At 38.2% G+C, this 21,368-nt stretch overlaps 1 protein-coding gene across 10 annotated transcripts in view; it reads right to left on the reverse strand.

Moving 5' to 3' along the window:
- The window catches only part of NCOA6 (nuclear receptor coactivator 6), a 102,647-nt gene that overhangs the window by 35,470 nt on the left and 45,809 nt on the right, over positions 1–21,368 (reverse strand). For all 10 annotated transcript variants that reach the window (XM_004746578.3, XM_004746579.3, XM_004746583.3 and 7 more), the window contains 4 exons: positions 18,469–18,750; positions 13,745–13,900; positions 6,706–6,828; positions 276–404 (listed from right to left, as the gene is read on the reverse strand). In XM_004746578.3, coding sequence (XP_004746635.1) covers positions 276–404; positions 6,706–6,828; positions 13,745–13,900; positions 18,469–18,703 — 643 coding nt within the window. In that variant the 5' untranslated portion in view covers positions 18,704–18,750. The remainder of the gene's footprint in view (positions 1–275; positions 405–6,705; positions 6,829–13,744; positions 13,901–18,468; positions 18,751–21,368) is intronic.

Here is a 21,368-nt window from a genome sequence, read left to right on the forward strand (position 1 = left end):
AAATTTATTACAGAATTCTCTGCCATGAAGTATCCTGCAGGACTATGTAGCTGAAGGATTGCATTTTTAGGAATGTTGGGTTATAATTGATAAGAGAATGAGAAATTTTTAGAGGAAATGATGACTTTTAGCTTGAAGACATAGTGGAGCTTTCATAAAGAAGGTGGCATTTAAGTTGGGCACTTAAGAACTTGATATCTAAGATAGCTGAATTTTGTAATGATATCTGCAAAGAGTTCCAGCCTCTTCAAACCACAAAGACTGGAGGTCATTACCTGACTGAGAAGCAGGGCGAGGAGTCCTGGGCTGCAGCTCTGAATTGGGGCCTGGTGCCATCATGGAAGATGACACATTTACATTCTGTGGGATCATAACAGTGGCAGGGCTCGTCATCCTTATTAATCCTGAAGGAAAAAGAAAATCCCTAGAATAGAGTACTGGAATTGGTACAACATTTGTTTTTAAATAAAATATTTCAAGAATGTAAAAAGATACAGAAAATTTCTGTACCCATCATCTACTTTGTTAAAATCTCCCCCATTCCCTTCAGATACGTAAGTAGATACAGCAGAAGCCCCCTACCTCTTCCCAATCTCATTCTATTCCCTCTCTCTTACCTTTTAATTGGGATTAATAGTTCCATGCATGTTTATCTTTATTACATATGTAGGTAAACTACACAGCATTTTTTGTACACTTTTAATCTCTGTATAAGTGGCATCATACTCTGTCTTCTTCAGTTTCCTTTTCCCCTTAATATTACGTTCTGAGATCCATCCATCTTGACTGCTATAATAGTGATCCATTTTATGGAACCCATACATTCATTCTGCTAATGAACAGTTAAGGTTCTCCCTCCCCCACCCCAATTTTCATTCTTACAATTCTGCAGTGTCATGTATTCTTGTGGACATGTCTTCAGACTATATACTCCAAATTCCTAGGTTTTAAGTATAAAGCATCTTCTATTTTATTAGATATTGGCAAACTGCTCTCAAAAATGGTTACACCAGGGATGCCTGGCTGGCTCAGTGGGAAGAGTGTGAGACTCCAGATCTCGGGTTGTGAGTTCAAGCTCCATGGGGTGGGTGCAGAGATTTTTTTAAATAAATAAACTTTAAAAAGAGTGGGAAAAAAAGCGATTATGTGAATTTATGTTCCAACTGGCAGTGTGAGAACTACTCTTGTTCCATATCCTTCTAACTTCCATACTATTAGACCTCTTGGGATTTAGCATCCATATTAATAAGACATGATCATCTCTTCATGTCTCTTTGATTTTTGGCATCAAGATTAAAATAACTTCAAAAAATAGCTGGAGAGCATCTTTCTTCTTTGTCTATGCTCTGGAAGAATTAATCTGTATCTATTCTTTAGTTGTTTAGTAAACTCACCTATAAAACTATCTGGGCCTGTGAGTTATACTAATTGATTTATAGGGAGACAAATTTTTAATTATTTCAATTTCTTAAGTAGTTACAGGTTTTTATAACAGCAGGGGTGGGGGCAGAGGGAGAAGCAGACACCCCACTGAGCAGGGAGCCCTATGTGATGTGATATGGGGCTTGATCCTAGGACCCAAGATCACGTCTGAGCCAAATGCAGACACTTAACTGACTGAGCCACCCAGGCACCCCTCTATTATTTTAAGTTTCCTTACATCAGTTTTGGTTAAATTATATATTCAAGAAAATTGTTAATTAGCTGATGCTTTAAAATTTATCAGCATGAAGTTATTTACAACTTTTCCCATTTTAAAAAATATAATTCATATATTATAAAATCTACCCTTTTGAAGTACACACTTTTCTCCTTCTTTACATTGCTTATGCCTTCCTTCTCTTTTTTTCACCATGTTCATCAGTTTTAATTGTTTTTTTTTTTTTTTTCAAAGAAACATCTTTGGTTTTCCTACTTTGTTCCATTTTGTTTTGTTTTGTTTTTAATACTTTACTTATCTCTGCTCTTATCTTAATTATTTCTTTCCTCCTAAATTATTATTACTCTGCTATTCTTCTTCCCAATTTTTAGGCCAGACACTTAATTAACTTAATTTTCAATCCATGTTCTCCTCTGACACAGTTTTCTGAGGGCTTAAATTTTCTTCCACGAGCCATACTGGCTACATCTCACAAATTTTGATACATACTATTTTCAATATTCCACTTTCGACATTTTTTGCTGTCTATCATGGTTGCTTTGAAAAAACCAGGGATATTCAGAATGTATTTTAAATTTACCAAAAACACGGTATATTTTTGGTTAGCTGTTTTTTTGTTTTTGCCAATGACTTAATTGTACTGTGGTCAGAGAACATGATCTGTGTGATACCAATATCTAGTATTTACCGAAAATTGATTTTAGCAAAATACACGTCAATTTGTATAAATATTCCATTTATGCTTGAAAAGACTAAGAATTTTTGAATTATTAGTGCATGGTTTCTACGTATCTCCTCCATTATATCAATCTACTCTACTTAGGTCATTCAAGCAAGCATTATCCTTACTAATTTCCAAAATCAGCTCAATACATCAATTAATAACATAGGTGTGTTAATATCCCCCCTAAGGTGTGATATCCCCATACAATCCTGTCCACTTTTGCCTCACATATATTTTGAGACTAGATTATTAAGTAATTAATAATTAGTTTGTAATAAAAGTTTAACTGTCTTCCTGATCATTTCCTTTTACATCATAAAGTGGCCCTATTTATCCTCAGTAATGCTTTTTATCTTGCTGTTTTATCTGATAAAAATACCCTTATGCCCCTTTTCTTGGTTAATATTCACCTGGATTATCTTTTATTCCATTCTTTTAACTATGAATCAAATCCTCATGTTTTATGTGCTTCCTGTAGGAGCACATAACTAGATCTGAGATTATTCAATCTGATTAATCACTGTCTCTTTATCAGTGTTCACAATATATTTACCTTTATTATTAATTGCTGATATATTTTGATTTCCCTTCTTTTTTTTTTTTGATACCTCTGCTTTTTACTCTTTCTTTTTCTACAGTGTTTTCCTACTTTTTTCTATGCTGTTTTCCTAATTTGCCTGATTATTGGATTTTTTTCCAACATACCCTTCCTTTCTACCCCTCTACTACTAACTTAGAAGTTATACACTTTATTTCTATTATTTTATTTTTATTTTTAGCGATTTTATTTGATACAGTGCATGTGAGCACACACCAGCAGGGGGAGGGGCAGAGGGAGAAGCAGACACCCCACTGAGCAGGGAGCCCTATGTGATGTGATATGGGGCTTGATCCCAGGACCCCAAGATCACGACCTGAGCCAAATGCAGACACTTAACTGACTAAGCCACCCAGGCACCCCTCTATTATTTTAATATCTTTTGTCAACAGACACACTTGACTTAAAAAGTCTAAACATGTGATCATTATTGCTAAATGAGTCAATACTTATTAGATTTACCCAATGTTTACCATTTAGCTCACCACTCCTTCTTAGATCTTATTTCTTCCATCTTAGGTTCAATTTTCTTCTTCCTGAAGTAGATTCTTGAGCAGTTCATTTAGCAAGAGTCTGTTAATGGTACCTTCATTCAGTGTCTTCAAAAATGTCTTTATTTTATAATACTCTTTATAGTATAGGTAGGCTTAATATTCTAGGCTGTCAATTATTCTCTCATCACTTTGAAAATACTGTTCCAACATTTCCTGGTTTTCAGTGTTGCTGCTGAGAAATCAGCTGTGATCTGATAGCTTTTTGTTTGTAAAAAATTGGTCTTCTGAGTTGCTTTTAACATTCTCTTTGCTTTTTTCATGCTCTACACCCTTACAATTTTGTGTCAAACATGGATTTATTTTTATTTACCTTCTCAGGATTTCTGAGGATTCACATCTTTCACCAATTTTGGAAAAATTTCAGCCATTCTCTCTATTGGTCCTCCTAATCCTAGAGCTATTCTTTCACTAACTATATGCAACTTGGCCAGACTCTTCCCACTCTGGTTCTTTAGCACTAGCAATAGCATCATTATCTCTCATCAAGCTACCACAATACCAAATGCTCAGACTTCAGTGGAGAACTCTAACTACTGACCCTCTACTATAGATACCAAGTTGGTAGTGTACACCTTCTATGCGGCATTCCATAACAGCCCAATTGCACAGGTCCTGACATATAATAGGAACTCTGCAAACATCAGCTTCAGGGCTCAGGGCTGATCCACCTTCAAGCATGAGCTCAAAAGACTGAAGGCATTATTATCTCACTTGTTTAGGTGAAGAACTGCTGCTTGGAGAGGTACAGCGATTACCTTGAAGTAACCAGAGAATGGTACTATTAGGATAAGACTTATAGTTTCAATTTTATACGGCCAAGTCTTTAGCTACAGTTCAGAACAATGGCTTTATAAATCGATGCTCTCCATTCTTCTGTATTTCTTCAAGAGCTATCTGGTACGAGGGGAGGTGAATGACTGGGTATAGTTTCAGGAGGTTACTATGCTTCAACCAGAGTGGCTGTGCTTTTCTGGTTTAGTTGAATAGAAGGTCCTGCAGCAGAAAAAGTTTGAAAGCCACTACTACAGTGAAAAGAATATTGGACTCGGTGTTAGGTCTGTGATACTAGGCCACTGCTACTTGACCCTGGGCAAACTACTTCCTTTCTGTGAGCTCCAGAGTTTCCTCAGCTTTTTTTTTTTTTTTTAAAGATTTATTTATTCAAGAGAAATAAGTGAGAGAGCATGTGCATGCATGGGGGAGGGGCAGACTCCCCGCTGAGCAGGGGGCTCAACACAGGGTTCCATCCCAGGACCCTGGGATCATGATGTGAGCTGAAGGTCATGCTTAACCGACTGAGCCACCCAGGCACCCCTGAAGTTCCCTCAGCTTTAAATGAGAGCCAGCTCGAGAGGTGGAAAGGGAGGGAATAGCAAGTCCTATGGGAGATTTAAAGTTTGGGACTGAGAATCCAAGATGGGGGAGGAGAAGGTGACCTTAGTTTTGTTTGGTCCCAGGAATTCAGCTAGATAGCTGTCAAATCATTCTGTACACTTGTTAACTCAACTGGAGATTTAAGAAAAGGATAGCTACAACTCTACAAATAGAAAAGCAACCACTTTCTGCAAGAATGACAAGACAGAAAAACTCACCTCAAAAAAAAGAATAAGAGGCAGTACTAGGAGTTGGTTATCTGAAAGAATTAATAAGATTGATAAACTCCTGGCCAGATTTATCAAAAGGAAAAGAGAAAGGGCCCAAATAAATAAAATGAGTAGAAGAGGACAAATCATAACCAACACTGAAGAATTACAAACAATTATAAAAACATATTATAAGCAACTGTTTGCCAACAAATTAGGCAATCTGGAAGAAATGGATGCATTCCTAGAGATGTATAAACTACCAAAACGCCCCAACGTCTATAGCAGCAAAGTTCACGAAAGTAAAACTATGGAAAGAGCCCATTGACAGATGAATGGATAAAGAAGATGTGGTGTTATATATACAGTGGAATACTATTCAGCCATCAAAAAATGAAATCTTGCCATTTGCAATAACATGGATGGAACATGGATGCTAACCAAAATAAGTCAGTCAGAGAAAGACAAATATTATATGATATCACTCATATGTGGAATTTAAGAAACAAAAAAGAGGGTCATAGGGTAAGAAAGGGAAAAATAATGACAAAATTAGAGAGGTAGACAAACCATAAGAGATTCTTAATCATAAGAAACAAATTGAGGATTGCTGGAGGGGAGGGAGATAGAAAGGTTGCTGGAGGGGAGGAGGTAACTGGGTGATGGACAGTAAAGAGGGCACATGAAATAACAAGCACTGGCTATTATAGAAGACTGATGAATCACTGATCTCTACCTCCAAAACTAGTAATACATTATATCTTAATTAACTGAACTTGAAAAATTAGTAAAAATTGTTTTAAAAAATAAAGCTTGGGACTCACCAAAAAAATAAAAAATAAAATAAATGAGAGCCAACTCAATTCCTTTTCTCTTTTGGGAGTGGAGGGCAGAGACAGAGAGAATTCCAAGCAGGCTCCATTCCCAGTGCAGAGCCCGATGCACGGTGTTTGATCTCCCAACCTTGAGATCATGACCTGAGCTAAAATCAAGAGTCAGATGCTTAACTGACTGAACCACCCAGGTGCCCCAAGAACCAACTCAATTCTAATATTTTGTGATTCACAGACTATTGAGTTCAATCTCTAAAGAAGAAATTTCAGTTTACTGGAAAAGTTAGCAAATAATTTATAGCCCTCTCAAATTCTAAGTACCTAAAAACACATATTCTTCCACATATTTCTTCAGATTCCACGTAAGCACACAAGAACTCAGCTCACAGATTCTCAGCCTCAGAGAAAAGTGGGAGATGAAAAGCTACATTCTCTACTATGCTATAAACTTCTGAGGGTAGAAAATATTTTATTCATTTCTATCTCCAACACTAAGCAGAGGTCATGTCCTACAAAAGGAACACAATAAAAGTTGCTGCACAGCTCAGTGCTCATCTATCTACCTTTAAGCATGAGGCCATGCTCTGACTCTACCCTCCTAAGAGTGATTTAAATCTTGCTTTCCTAAACCAGAAAACAGAGATGTACGAGAAACCCCCATCTATTTTGCAGGACCCAAATGATCATACATTAGCAAATAAAGGGAAAAAAGCAAACCAGTAAAATGTCATATAATTGAGTGGGAGATCTCACCTGGACCACCTGCCATGGGAAATGCAGCCTCCATCCTAACGGAATTTCCTGCTCCCATGGGTCCATTCATTCTCACATCTTGGCTTCGGTTCTGAGCCAAAGCTAGGTTGATAGCACCTTCCCCTGAAAATGACAGGTTATAAAAAGGAAACCATCAGGATAAGATGCAAATGTGGCTTAAAAATAGGTATACAAGACTTCAGTTTTCTGTGTTTTTTTTTTTTTTTTAAAGATTTTATTATTTATCTGACAGAGATCACAAGTAGGCAGAGAGGCAGGCAGAGAGAGAGAGGAGGAAGCAGGCTCCCTGCTGAGCAGAGAGCCCGATGCGGGACTCGATCCCAGGACCCTGAGATCATGACCTGAGCCGAAGGCAGCGGCTTAACCCACTGAGCCACCCAGGCGCCCCAGTTTTCTGTGTTTTTGAAGAATTATGTAAGTTTACCTTCAGAGAAAGGGTAAGTGCAATACAATACAGATCTTCCTTCAACTTCACCTGAGCAGGTTTACTTACAGGATGCACACAGAGAACATAATCAATCCTTACATTACAGCAGATGGGCAATCACTAACGATGTATGGTGTCAGGAGACAGCTTGTAACTCTGAATGTGTATTTTCAACTGCTCACAGTATGTGCAAGTGTGCATGTGTGTCTATGTGTGAGAAGGAAGAAAATGTTCTCAAAAATTCTCAAAATCCTAGATTACCTTTCAGGAATTTACAATCAGAAGGTAGAGACAGAAGTAGGTTAAATGGATAAAGAACATATGATAGTACAGATGGTACAGGGACACTGTAGTATTTGTGAGCAAAATACCATTTCCCTTTCAAAAACTGTAATATAAAGAGATACCCATTAGAGATGGTAATACAATGAAGAGTAGATAGATTGAAACTCTTACAGCATCTAATGATAAGACAAACATTTGTATAGAGTTTTAATTTTTATTATTTTTTTAAAGAGTTTATTTATCTATTTGACACAGAGAGAGAAAGAGAGTAAGAGAGCACAAGCAGGGAGAGCTGCAGAGTGAGAGGAAGAGCAGACAGACTCTCTGCTGAGCAGGGAGGCTGATGCGGGACTTGATCCCAGGACCCTGAGATCATGACCTGAGTCAAAGGCAGAAGCTTAATTGACTGAGCCACCCAGGTGACCCTATTTTTATTTTCTCAAGATTTTATTTATTTATTTGGGAGAAAGTGAAAGAGAGAGAAAGAGCACACAACTGCCAGGGGTGGGGGACCTTGGGGTAGTAGAAGGAAGAGGGAGAAGCAGACTCCCTGATGATGATCAGGGAGCCTGATCATGACCTGAGCTGAAGGCAGACTTTTAAATGACAGACCACCCAGGCATGCCTGTAGAGTTTTTAATGCTTACAAGATTTTATCTCATTTGAACCTCATAATATTCCGGTAGGTAACATCAATATAACTGTTCCAATTAATTAGAGTAACTCTTAACTTAGAGATAACATAAATTTTACTTGGTTTAGTGATAAAAAGAAATTTCAGGATACTTCCTGCACTTAATCCAAAAATTTTGACTATTGTTACTCTGGATGACAGCACCACCTTGTGGATAGATAGAAGTATAGCTAGCCGGTGGCTAAGGCATTGCACTGATTGGTATCTTTCCAGCATCATTCCATATTGTGGGGTCCTGGTTGAGCCAGATGAGAAAGCAGGAAACTAATGAGGACACAGTAGCTTCCTCTGTCTTGTCACTGATAAAGTCACCGTTTTGTATTGGGTATTTATATTCAATAGACAGGTAGACTGGACATAGGACACAAGCATCCTACTAAGGGACCAATTTCCAGGGGCTATATGATACTCTAAATTGCCTATAGGAGACAGGAATGAAAGAAAAAGAGATTACAGATCTTGGCGGTTTCCAACAAATGGAAGGAACTATTAATATACCAAACTTGCTAAGACACTGTAAGCAGAAAGAGTATTATTCTTTTCTTTTTAAGATTTTATTTATTTGACAGAGATAGATCACAAGTAGGCAGAGAGGCAAGCAGAGAGAGAGAGAAGAGGAAGCAGGCTCCCTGCCGAGCAGAGAGCCCGATGCAGGACTCGATCCAAGGACCTTGAGATCATGACCTGAGCTGAAGGTAGAGGCCTAACCCACTGAGCCACCCAGGCGCCCCCAAAGAGTATTCTTCTTGAAATAGACATCAGATCATGTCAGTTCTCTGCTTCAAATTGCTCCATTCCTTCCTGCTGTTGTAAAAATTAAAGCCAAACCCCTCTACACAGGATATAAAGGCCTTAAATGATCTACCTAGTCCAGTGCTGTTCAACAGAAATATAATATGAGCCACACATATCATTTTAAATTTTCTAGAAGCCGCAGTAAAAAGGTTAAGAAACACAGGTGAGGGGCGCCTGGGTGGCTCAGTGGGTTAAGCCGCTGCCTTTGGCTCAGGTCATGATCTCAGGGTCCTGGGATCGAGTCCCGCATCGGGCTCTCTGCTCGGCAGGGAGCCTGCTTCCCCCTCTCTCTCTCTCTCTGCCTGCCTCTCCATCTACTTGTGATTTCTCTCTGTCAAATAAATAAATAAAATCTTAAAAAAAAAAAAAAAAAAAGAAACACAGGTGAAATTAATTATAATATATTTTATTTAACTCAGTACATCTATTATTTCAACATGTAACTAATACAAAAAGCTAATGAAATATTTTACGTTCTTTTCTGGGAGTGCTAAGTCTTCAAAATTCACTATGTATTTTACTTACAGCACATGTCAGTTTGAACTAGCCACACATCCAGTGCTCAACAGCCACATATGGCTGATAGCTGACATATTTAACAGCCCAGATGCGGCTCTTGCCTACCTCTCTAATCTCAACTACACTATTTTCTCCTTCAATAATAAGGATTCAGCCTCAGTGACCTTTTTTTAGTTTCTTTATTTTTTTTTTAGTTTCTTAGGCACAGCAAATTAAGCTGCTTCTCACCTCAGGGCCTTTGTATTTGTTGTTCCCTCTGCTTACAACAGTTCTCCTGCTGTCTTCACATAAGCCAACTTCTCAATTTTCATGTAAATATAATTAAGTGTCGCAGGCCCCTAAAGACCTTCTCCAATTGTCTTATCCAAGGGTAGGTCACCCTTATCAGAACATATTATTATTTCTTCAGAGCACATCCATGTAATTACTTACTCATTCACTTGATTTCTTGTCTGTTTTCCCCATCCCCATATAAAAGTAACCATAAATCTGCCCTAGTTCCTTTATACCCGTTGTTCGAGGAGAGTTATTAATAGCACCCTTTTTACTCTCAAAAGTGTCAATTTAGATGATAAATTGTATGGTGACCCTAATTATATCCTTAAGACACAGAACAGTGTCTAATACTCATTAGCTATTTATTGAATATATTATGAGTTGTCATCTCATAACTTTACAAAGAATTACACGCATTTTTCTATATGATGAATGCATTGCTGGAAAATCCCACATTCCGTAAAGTCTCACACTGAAAATTACAGATTTTACAGGAAAAAAACAGTGTTGTTGGAACCAACTCAAAACCTATGTGGCTTTTCTAATAAAAATAGTAACTGGTGGAGACAACATATCCAGAAACATTTACAGGGGTGCCTGGGTGGCTCAGTGGGTTAACGCCTCTGCCTTCTGCTCAGGTCATGGTCCCAGGTTCCTGGGATCAAATCCCACCATGGGCTCTCTGCTCCGCGGGGAGCCTGCTTCCTCCTCTCTCTCTGCCTGCCTCTCTGCCTATATGTGATCTCTGTCATCAATCAATCAATCAATCTTTAAAAAAGAAAGAAAGAAAGAAAGAAAAGAAACATTTACAGTGGCAATGCCTGGTCACAGGTGCTGAGATAATGCAGAAGCAAAAGAGCTCAGAGCCAGTGGGGCTGCCATTAAAGCAGGCACAGGAGGACGTGAAACTTGTCACAAGCCAAGAGCCATGCTAGTCTGGGGGTGCACCTCTGAAGAAAGGTATCTGAGTGTCAATTCTGATTCTTAATTATCTTAAAATGGAACTGAAAGGACTCCCACCTATGCAGCAGCTAAGCTTGTCTGTTGTTTTCTTCCTGATAATCATCCTGTTTCCACTATTTCAGCTTCCCTTACCTTCTTTATATGAATAGACAGAATTTGCACATTCTAGTGCTATCATTCCCCTATTTGCCAACTGCATATAAGCTAACTGATATCAAAGAAACACATGTGAAGTTCACTGCAGGCTCCCAAGCTCGCTGATTAGGGGTCAGCAAACCACGGCCTATGAGCCCAACCCAGCCTGCTGCTGTATAATTAAAGTGTTACCAGAACACATCCATGTTTATTCACTTACATATGCTTATGGCTGTGTTGCACCACAACCAGACTGGAATTGTTGTGACAGAGATCTTAGGGCCCACAAAGTCAAAAAAATTTATTCAGAAAAAGTTTGCAGACTCTGCTTTAAATCACCATGAATGAATTAGAGGCATCACAAAATGTCCTCAAAAATGATGTCTTCCCAACTCCCTGGCCAAAACTCAAGAACGAAGGGTACAGAGAGTATTCTTCAATGGAAAATAGGCTGTTGGGGAACAACCTGTCCCTGAACCCCTGCAGCAGACACCATGGCAGTGGCAACATCTCCTCTTACGATATACTAAGACATCAGCTTGTTACCAGTTTCACATAGGCAAAGCTGCTGCCACCCCTTTCAATCTTGCCTAAATTCAGAGGGAGTATGGAGAAAAGGACATCACCTGGGATACACATGTGTATCCTAAAAGTTAAAGAACTCTCTTCTGTAATGTGATAATCATTGCCATATATGAATTTCATAATTTCTTGAAACACATTATCTATTTTACTTCTTTGATGGTATTTATGCTTTAATTTATGGCTATAACAATAAAGGGCAGCCCCTTATCCTTCTAAAAAGAACTCACAGGAAATAGCTCTGATTAAAAGAAGAAACTGGTGTTTCCTTTTTCCATTAGAAAACACCACAACATAAAGTCCCAAAGCCCTTTTAACTCACATAAATAGGTAAGAGAGACTATAAAACATTTAGAGTTTTGGGGCACCTGGGTGGCTCAGTCAGTTAAGCATCTGCCTTCAGCTCAGGTCATGATCCCAGGGTGCTGGGATTGAGCCCTGCATGGAGCTCCCCTGCTCAGTGGGGAGTCTGCTTCTCCCTCTGCTTCTCCTACCCCCCTTCCCTCCCCCATGCTCTCTCTCTCTCAAATAAATTTTTTTTTTTTAAGATTTTATTTATTTGACAGAGAGAGAGAGCATACAAGCACAAACAGAGGGAGCAGCAGGCAGAGGGAGCTCTCTGAGTAAGGCAGATGCTTAACTGACTGAGCAACCCAGGTGCCTCTAAATAAATAAATTCTAAAAAAAAAAAAGTTAGGGAATGCCTGGGTGGCCCAGTGGGTTAAGCCTCTGCCTTTGGCTCAGGTCAGTTTCAGGGTCCTGGGATTGAGCAACACATCAGGCTCCTTGCTCAGCAGGGAGCCTGCTTCTCTGGCTCCCTTGTCTGCTTACTTGTAATCTCTATCTCTCTGTCAAATAAATAAATAAAATCTTTAAAAAAAATTAGAGTTTTTAAGAAACAACTACGTGTTCCATAAAACATAAGCAGCCTCTATAGTTTTATTGTAGCCAAAAATTGCTTTACTAAGTTCATCCTATATCCTTTAGATTGCCATGGATTAATTTTACTTTCCTGGGTCCTTTTAAATAATCCAACATTTTTCACAATAGACTGATTGTTCTTTAAACCACTATTCCCTTGTTTATCAAATGATGGGATTTACCCCATTTTTCAAAATGCACATAATCCTTTCTAACCTCCTCTGTGTTCTCCCATACCTGGTACTTGTATCTCTCACGGTCTGTCTCCCTCACCAAGGTCAGGAGCTTCTTCTGAGTTCATAACAGCAAGGACCATATTATACCGATCATGGTATGCCAAGTGCTCAAGCAAAGTGGTGCTATTCTGTGTGTGCTTTCCTTGTTTTCATTCAACATCTGTTTACTAAGGAACCTAACATGTTCCAGGCAAGCAGAACTACAACAATGAACAAAATCAGACATGGTCTCTGCCCTACTGGAGCCTGCAGTCTAGGGGAGAATAAAACAACAGTCAAATAATTGTTCTGATGAAAGCATTACATAAATGATCTAAAAGAAAAAAACAGACTTTTGTGAGAGCACATAAAGGACACTGACTTCATCAAGGAATTCAGAAAATATATCCTCAAGAAGATTTAAGCTGACCCTTGAAGGCTTGAGTAGGTGTTAACTAAGGGAAGGGGAAATGGTAAGGGACAACATTCCATATGGAGAAAACATAAATGCAAAGGGCCTGCGGCAGGAGGAAGAAATGCATTTTCAAGGAACCAGAAGAAAGCTGCAGAGGCATGAACAGACAGCAAGGAGGAGAGTTGTATGAGTTAAGACTGGATAAGAAGGGTAGAGGTCAGACCACACAAGGCCATGAGATAACTCATGGTAAGTTTAGTCCTCATTCTGTAAACAGCAGCAAGCCATAGTGGGGGTGGGTTTCGTGCATGTTTGTGTGTGTGTGTGTGTGTGGGTGTGTGTGTGTGTGTGTGCAGCATATTTTCATTTTGAAAAGACCACTCTGGCAAAATATTTGAAAAATGAATACTGCTACAAAAGGACCATTCAAATCCTCCTAATCTCTGTTAGATGAATAAAGAAATAAATACTAAAGCTTATTTGGTAGAAGGAAGCAAATGAAATTAGATATTCTTTAAAAGACAAATCAGTTACTGGTCAGGGTGCCAGTAAAATCCTAATTTGATGGACCGACAGACAAAATCGGACAAGGGAATGGAGTCTGAGGCTGTGGATGCTGAAGCATCAGGACCCAAACAAAGCATCAATTTCTCTTTATCCTAAGGTGTTGAGATGTGAAGTGCAGGTTACATGAGTTACTTGGCATTCTGAAACATGAGAGGAACCAACAAGGCAGCACAGAAAATCATGCTACGTTATGCTGTTGTTATGATTTGGGTCCAGAAGGGCACCTTCAATCTGGACGGAGAGAATCCCCAGATCCCGAAGCTGCTGGTTGTTGCTCTGAGCCAGCATCCGGAGCCGCTCCGCTGCTTCCCGGGGGATGTTGAATGTCACTCGTACACTGTTCCAGGGCTCCACCTTCTGTACCTTTAGCTTGCTGGATTCTTGGTCATGAAAGAAAGCGAATAATATTAGTAGTCTTTTCGCCACCAGAAATGGGACAAACACACACCACATATGACAAACCAACCAAAAAAAAAAAAGAACAAGACAGAGCACTGGCTTGGAGTAGCTGTGAGAGCTTAGTCTCTGGCATTAGCTAGATTTCAAATCTAATCCCAGCTTTACCACTTAGCACCTGGGTGGTTATGAACAAATTATTTAACCTTTTTGAAAGTAACCCGTCTCTTCTTTAAAACCAGTATGACATTGTGAGTACTATATGAGAACATATATGCCAAAAACCTAGCACAGGACCTGATGCACTAAATACATGGAAAGCAGTAAGATGGAGTAGGGAAGAGAGAAGAAGAGAGAGATAAGTTTAAATCAATAGACTTAGGTCTATTTCTGGCCTCAATTCAATGTTTATGAACTGGCATCATGAGAACATTTAAGTCTCAAATTTCAATAAAATTCTATAAAAAATATGGGATGCAGATTATGCCAGTTCATACTCATTTTTAAATATTAACAAGTATCTCTGTGCAAGATATTCATAAAGACAGGGAGAAATCATTTCTTCTAATTTAAATTCTTCAATTTAAATTTTTATCTTTGATTTTAAATGTTCTTCCTGCTTTAAATAAGAATATAATTTTCACCGAAGCATACTGAACTGAAGGGAAAAACAATGTAATTTCATAACAAAGCTTCAGTTAGGATATGAAAACATTATATTTCACCAAGTCTAAAAAGTCAATGCAAACTTCAGGACATGTTTTTAAAAGAAGAGATAGAAGTTAATTGAGGAGGTTAACGTTGCTTGTAATTGTGTTTTACAGATTCAAAGTAAATCGTAGGCCCAGTTAGCTGATAAAAAAACCTTTTTTCAACAACCCCAGACAAAATAATTTTCTCTTTTGTTATGAACTTGGCTAAATGGAAGTCTTTGGTATCTTCTACTCAGATATACATTACAATATAAAGAAAATGGGTCATACAGGTATATGTGTTGTCAAAATCAGATATATCTACGGATAGAAGAAAGTGCCTGCATGTTGCTTAAAGCCCCTTCCAGCTCCAAAATCAGTATGAAAGTGGCTGACATTGAAAGGTCTAACTTACTGAAACATGGAGTTCCTTTGTTCTAATGTGTAAAAAAGAGACAACTTGCTAAGAGCAGTTAGAGAATACAAAGCAATTGAGAAAGGATTAGGCAATATTTAGTTCAAGTCTATTTTACAGGTGAGGAAACAGGTCAAGCAAGTGATCTGCCTCGAATCCTGTGGTTACCTAGCAGCATCAGAGATGGCATTAACATCCACCCCTGATTCTCAGGTCAACTTCCTTTCCATTACACTTATGCCTCCAAATAGCAAAACACAGGAAGCTAGGGATCTTGGTTACACAGAGTACAGATGCTATAGGGCTTCCTCCCAATCTAAGGAGTACTAGAATCTTATACAAAGTCCAGACAAACATCAAATTTGCTTATGATATTATCTATTTGTGATATGGTTACCAAAAAATTCCTTGCCTATATTGTGGTTATATTTTTTCAGACGTTTTTTAAACTTCCATCATATTTGAAAAGATTTGACAAAAAATACTTTTGGACCAAGAATACCATCTAATATATGGTGATAACATCATAAATCTGGGTTTGGTAATTTATTTGAAAGCCATAAACTGATTCAGCTATCTAGCTATGTATGTTTTATTTTTTATTTTTTTGATGTAAAATTAAAGCCCACTGTGGGGCTTGAATTCGCAACCCAGAGATCAAGAGTCAAAAGCTCTACCAACTGAGCTAGCCAAGAGCCCCTGATTCAGCAATCTAAGCCAAGAAAAAATGTGGGTTATTAAGAGCAAAGATCAAATTCATGCTCATTGACACTTACCTCTGTGTAATATGATATATTACGATTATAATATAGATTTAATTACATGTATGCTGCTGTAGCCTGGAAAAGCTCTTATATTATATTGTGACCATGATTATGATGACAATGATGGGGATTACTGCAACTTTTAACACATTAAATTCTCTAATACTACGCTTCACACAGGGAAAAAAAACTGTTGAGAAAATGACAGCCTCCCTCCTGACATCAAATCTCAGAGGAAGAAAAAAAAACCCACCAAGCCTAAAAAAGTTAATCAGCACTTGATCACATCAGGATTTGTGATAAAAGGATAAAATCCAGGCGTGCCTGGTGGTGGAGTCAGTTAAGTGTCCGGCTTTTGGTTTCAGTGCAGGCGGTGATCTCAGGTGGTGAGACTGAGCCCCATGTTGGGTTCTATGCTGGGCGTAGTCTGCTTGAGATCCTTGATTCCTCTCCATCACCCTCCATGCTTCTCTCTCTCTCTCTCTCTCAGGAAAGAAAGAGAAAGGAAGGAAGGAAGGAAGGAAGGAAGGAATAAAATCTAGGCTTTGTACTATGTCTGATGAGAGTGGGTTAAACTGTGCTAACCAAAATGATGCAGAATATCTAAACCAAAATTCAAAAAAAACGAATGCCCACAAGACCAAGACAGGTAATCTAAATGTATGAAGAGGTCACAGGGGAGCGGTGTGAGTTGAGGGCCTGCCCCAAATAGCAGCTGCTTTTCATCACTGGCAGGGAAAGAGAGTTCAATGTTATCAGATCTTTCCATTTCTGGAGCTAAATCCAAAGTCGTCTATATTTGTATGTAAAATACTTCAATTTAAAAAACAATGGTAATGAAATTCAAACATTAAAGAAACAGAAACTAAGGTAGAGCCATAACACATGGCTGCAGGCTGGATCCTGCCAATTGGTAACCTCTGATCTAAAATTTAAAAAAATATATTTCACATACATTTTAAGTAGAAACACAAAGTAAAAAGATCTTTCTAAGCTTTAAGGGGCCTTCAAGATCCAGTATTGAAGGAAGGAAGAGAAACTGAAGATCAGAGAGTGAAAAATAATAAATATGAGTCTTAAGAATTAACTCCTATCCACTAGAGCAGACAATTTAAGGATCACTATGTTAAGCAGTATCTTACCATGTTCAGTTTCTCCATGTTAAAAGAAACACAATAGCATTGCTGTTAAAAAAAAAAAATTCTAGCTCTCTGATTTCAAGCTATATTACAAAGTTATAGTAATCAAAACGGTATAGTACTGGCACAAAAACACACAGATCAATGGGACAAAACAGAGAGCCCAGAAAAAAACCCACCTGTATAAGGTCAATTAATTTACAACAAAGGAGCCAAGAATACACAATGAGGAAAGGACAGTCTCTTCAATAAGTGTTGCTGGGAAAACTAGACAGCCATTTGCAAAGGAATGAAACTGGACCACTACCTTTACACCATACACAAAAGTTAACTCAAAATGGATTAAAGACTTGATATAAAATCTGAAACATTAAACTAGAAGAAAACACAGGTGGTAAGTTCCTTGACATTGGTCGTGACAAGTTTTTTCAATGGCACACAAAAAAGCAAAGGAAATAAAAACAAAAACTAATAAGTGGAACCACATCAAACTAAAAAGCTTCCACAGAGCAAGGACGACTAACAGGTACAGGGAAGGTGACCAACATCACTTATCATCAGGGAAATGCAAATCAAAACCACAATGAGATACCACCTTATATCTGTTGGAATGGCTATTAGTGACCAACAAACAAAACAAGTGTTGGTGAGGTTAAAGAGAGTTTTGGTGAGAATGCAAACTGGTGCTGCTACTCTGGAAAACAGTATGGAGGTTCCTCAAAAAATTAAAAATAAAACTATCACATGATCCAGCAATCTTACTTCTGAATATTTATCTGAAGAAAACAAAAACAATAACTCAAAAAGACAGTTGCACCCCCATGTTCACTGCAGCATTATTTATAAAAACAAAGATATGGAAACAACTTAAGTGTCTGTGGATGGATCAATGAACAAAGAAAATGTGGTGTAAATATAGAAAATGGACTATTATTCAGCCATAAAGAAGAATCTTGCCATTTAAAACAAACATGGATGGACCCTCAGGGCATTACGCTAAGTGAAATAAGCAGACAAAGTAAAATATAATATGTGGAATCTTAAAAAACAAAAACAAAAACAAAAAAACACCAAGCTCATAGATACAGGGAACAGACTGGTGGTTGACAGAGGTCAGGGAGGTGAGGGGAGTGGGTAAAATGGGTGAAGGAGGTCAAAAGGTACAAAGTTCCAGTTATTGTCACAGGGATGTAATGTAGAGCATAGTGACTATGATTAACAATACTTTATTCCATATATGTAAATTGCTAAGACAGTATATCTTAAAAGTTCTCATCACAAGAAAACAAAATTATAACTATGTATGGTGACAGATGTTACTAGATTTATTGTGGCGATCATTTCATAATACATACAAATATGGAATGGTATGTTGTATATCTGAAACTAATATAATTTTATATGTTACTTAAAATCCTGCACTTATAATCAGCTTTTCAATCCAGTATAACAGTTTTACTCCATAAAACTCAAGATAATCATGGAGGAGCAAATACTTTTAAAAAAGAATAACAAAAAGAAGAAAATAATAAAGCAAATTACCCATGTGTAACAAATTAGGCACATTCTCCAATATTGTGTCCAATTTCCATTTGAAGTCTTTATCATCTATATTTCCTTTGAATGCCACAAAGATTGTGGAATCCTCCAAAATACTATCACTTTTTGTGTCATCATCTTCTAATCCAGAATCAAAATCCATCTCTGAGTCTTCCATTGTTGATGAACACAAGGAAGTATAGATGTCTTCTAAGTTTGGAAGGTCATCCAAAACCATGGTGAATATTATTCCAGTAGCATATGCCAAATGGAGAATAAGAAAACCTTTAAAAAAAGAAGATATAAAAAGGGTATTACAATGCATAATTATAGAATCAACAATGTATAATCCACTGTTCCACGAAAACTGTAATTTATTTGCCAGTAATAAGAAAGCACATATAAAAAATTAAGAAATTACAGAGAGGATAAACTAAGATAGTCTATAATAATTAACTCTTAAAAATAGGGCGCCTACTCAGCAGGGAGTCTGCTTCTCCCTCTGCCCCAACCCCTGCTTGTGCTTGCTCTCGCTCCTTCTCTCTCAAAAATAAATAAATAAATAATTTTTTTTTTTTTTTTAAGATTTTATTTATTTGTCAGAGAGAGAGAGAGGGAGAGCAAGCGAGCACAGGCAGACAGAATGGCAGACAGAGGCAGAGGGAGAAGCAGGCTCCCTGCCCAGCAAGGAGCCCGATGTGGGACTCGATCCCAGGACGCTGGGATCATGACCTGAGCCGAAGGCAGCTGCTTAACCAACTGAGCCACCCAGGCGTCCCTAAATAAATAATCTTTAAAGAAATACCTGAAATAAAAATTTAGCAGTTTTAAAGAAAGTTCCTTTTATTATAATGTTTATGTCTATTATGTCATAGGTTACCATTTGGTAGGCCTACAATATGGGGAGGAGGGAACAAGAGATCACAAGAAAATAAAACAAGTTATATTTAGAGAATTTTTTAAAAAGATTTTATTTAGTTATTTGAGAGAGTGAGAGACAGAGAGAGCAGGAGTGGGGAGAGAGAAGCAGATTCCCAGCTGAGCAGGGAGGCTGAAGCTAGGCTCAATTCCAGGACCCTGAGATCATGACCTGAGCCAAAGGCAGATGCATAACAGTCTGAGCCACCCAGGCACCCCAAGAATTAATTTATATAAACTTTTAACTGACCCTAGATAGCAAGGGGCTCCCCAAGGCTCCCCTTATTCCTGTCATGACAAAAGTTTCAGTGGAGCCAATGATTTTAGAGCCATTCTCTTTCTCTAATCTGAAAAGCACAACCTGATCCAACTAAAAACATCCAGAGGACTACCTAAAATCCTAAAGTCTTGAGGGGAGCCTGGGTGGCTCAGTCATTAAGTGCCTGCCTTCAGCTCAGGTCGTGATCCCAAGGTCCTGGGATTGAGCCCCACATAGGGCTCCCTGCTCCGCGGGAAGCCTGCTTTCTCCCTCTCCCACTCCCCCTGCTTGTGTTCCCTTTCTCACTATGTCTCTCTCTCTGTCAAATAAATAAATTAAATCTTTTTTTTTAAAGATTTAATTTATTTATTTGACAGAGAAAAAAAAAGATTTAATTTATTTATTTGACAGAGAGACAGCGAGAGAGGGAACATAAGGTGTGGGGGTGGGAGAGGGAGAAAGCAGGCTTCCCGCGGAGCAGGGAGCCCGATGTGGGGCTCAATCCCAGGACTCTGCGATTATGACCTGAGCTGAAGGCAGAGGCTTTAACCCACTGAGCCACCCCAGGCGCCCCTAAATAAATAAAATTTTTTAAAAAATTAAATAAAAAAAACTTTTAAAGGGTTATTAATAGTACTATGGCTAAAAATAATAACTCAGGAACAAAACAAACAAAAACATTTAAAAATACTTTTAGGCAAGGAAAATAAGTGGTTAACATATGTTTATGGAGGGAAACAACTGCATCCAGGACAGAACTAAATTACTTTTTAACTTTTAGATCTAGAGAAGTCCCATTATCTGCTATTTTCAGTTATGTTGTCTACCAAAGAGTACCTGTACTGAAGTTCACACCATGTGGCCATTTCCTCCATTAGCTGTGGGACTGAAGATCACATTCTTAACCCAAAAGTGAGTGAACATTAATTTTTTAGCATCTCTGGTAAGTGAGGATGACATGGAAGCATAAGAACCTCACATAACTCTTCTAATTTCAAAACATTCTATACATAAACTGTAATTACAACTATGTATTTTTTAAAAGATGGATAAGAAAAAAGGGCTGAAAAAAAAAATCCACTAAAATACAAGAGGTTTGATTGTGGTAGGCTGGTAAGATCACTAGTTAATTTTCTTTTCCTATTTTCCAAATATGGTAGAAGTCACTGGGGACATGCAAAACTTTCCAAGGCAGAATGAAGTAGATTCCCAAACTAAATCATTTCAGGGTAATATTTCAGGATAGCCAAACAGCTCCAGTTGATAAAGGAAAGCTCTTTTTTTTTTTTTAAGATTTTATTTATTTGACAGAGATCACAAGTAGGCAGAGAGGCAGGCAGAGAGAGGAAGGGAAGCAGGCTCCCCGCTGAGCAGAGAGCCCGATGCGGGGCTCGATCCCAGGACCCTGAGATCATGACCTGAACCAAAGGCAGAGGCCCCAACCCACTGAGCCACCTAGGCGCCCCAGGAAAGCTCTTTTTTATTAAAAAAAAAAAATGAACTTAAATATAAAAATGGCATTAGAAAAATCACAATTTTGTGATCTCTAATAAAGTAATTCAGAAAAGGATCATTAATAAGAGTAAAAACAATATGTGAAAAGTTGACAGAGAACTAACTGGATATTCACATGATGTCAAAGTATCATTCTAGAGATTTGCTGCTTGGCAAAGGGAAAACTAACTTCACAGTGGGTGGCTCTGGCTGTCATCACCTAAACACAATG

The sequence above is a fragment of the Mustela putorius genome, unplaced genomic scaffold (genome assembly GCF_011764305.1).
Source record: "Mustela putorius furo isolate JIRA1106 unplaced genomic scaffold, ASM1176430v1.1 tig00000743_pilon_pilon_pilon, whole genome shotgun sequence".
NCBI lineage: Eukaryota > Metazoa > Chordata > Mammalia > Carnivora > Mustelidae > Mustela > Mustela putorius.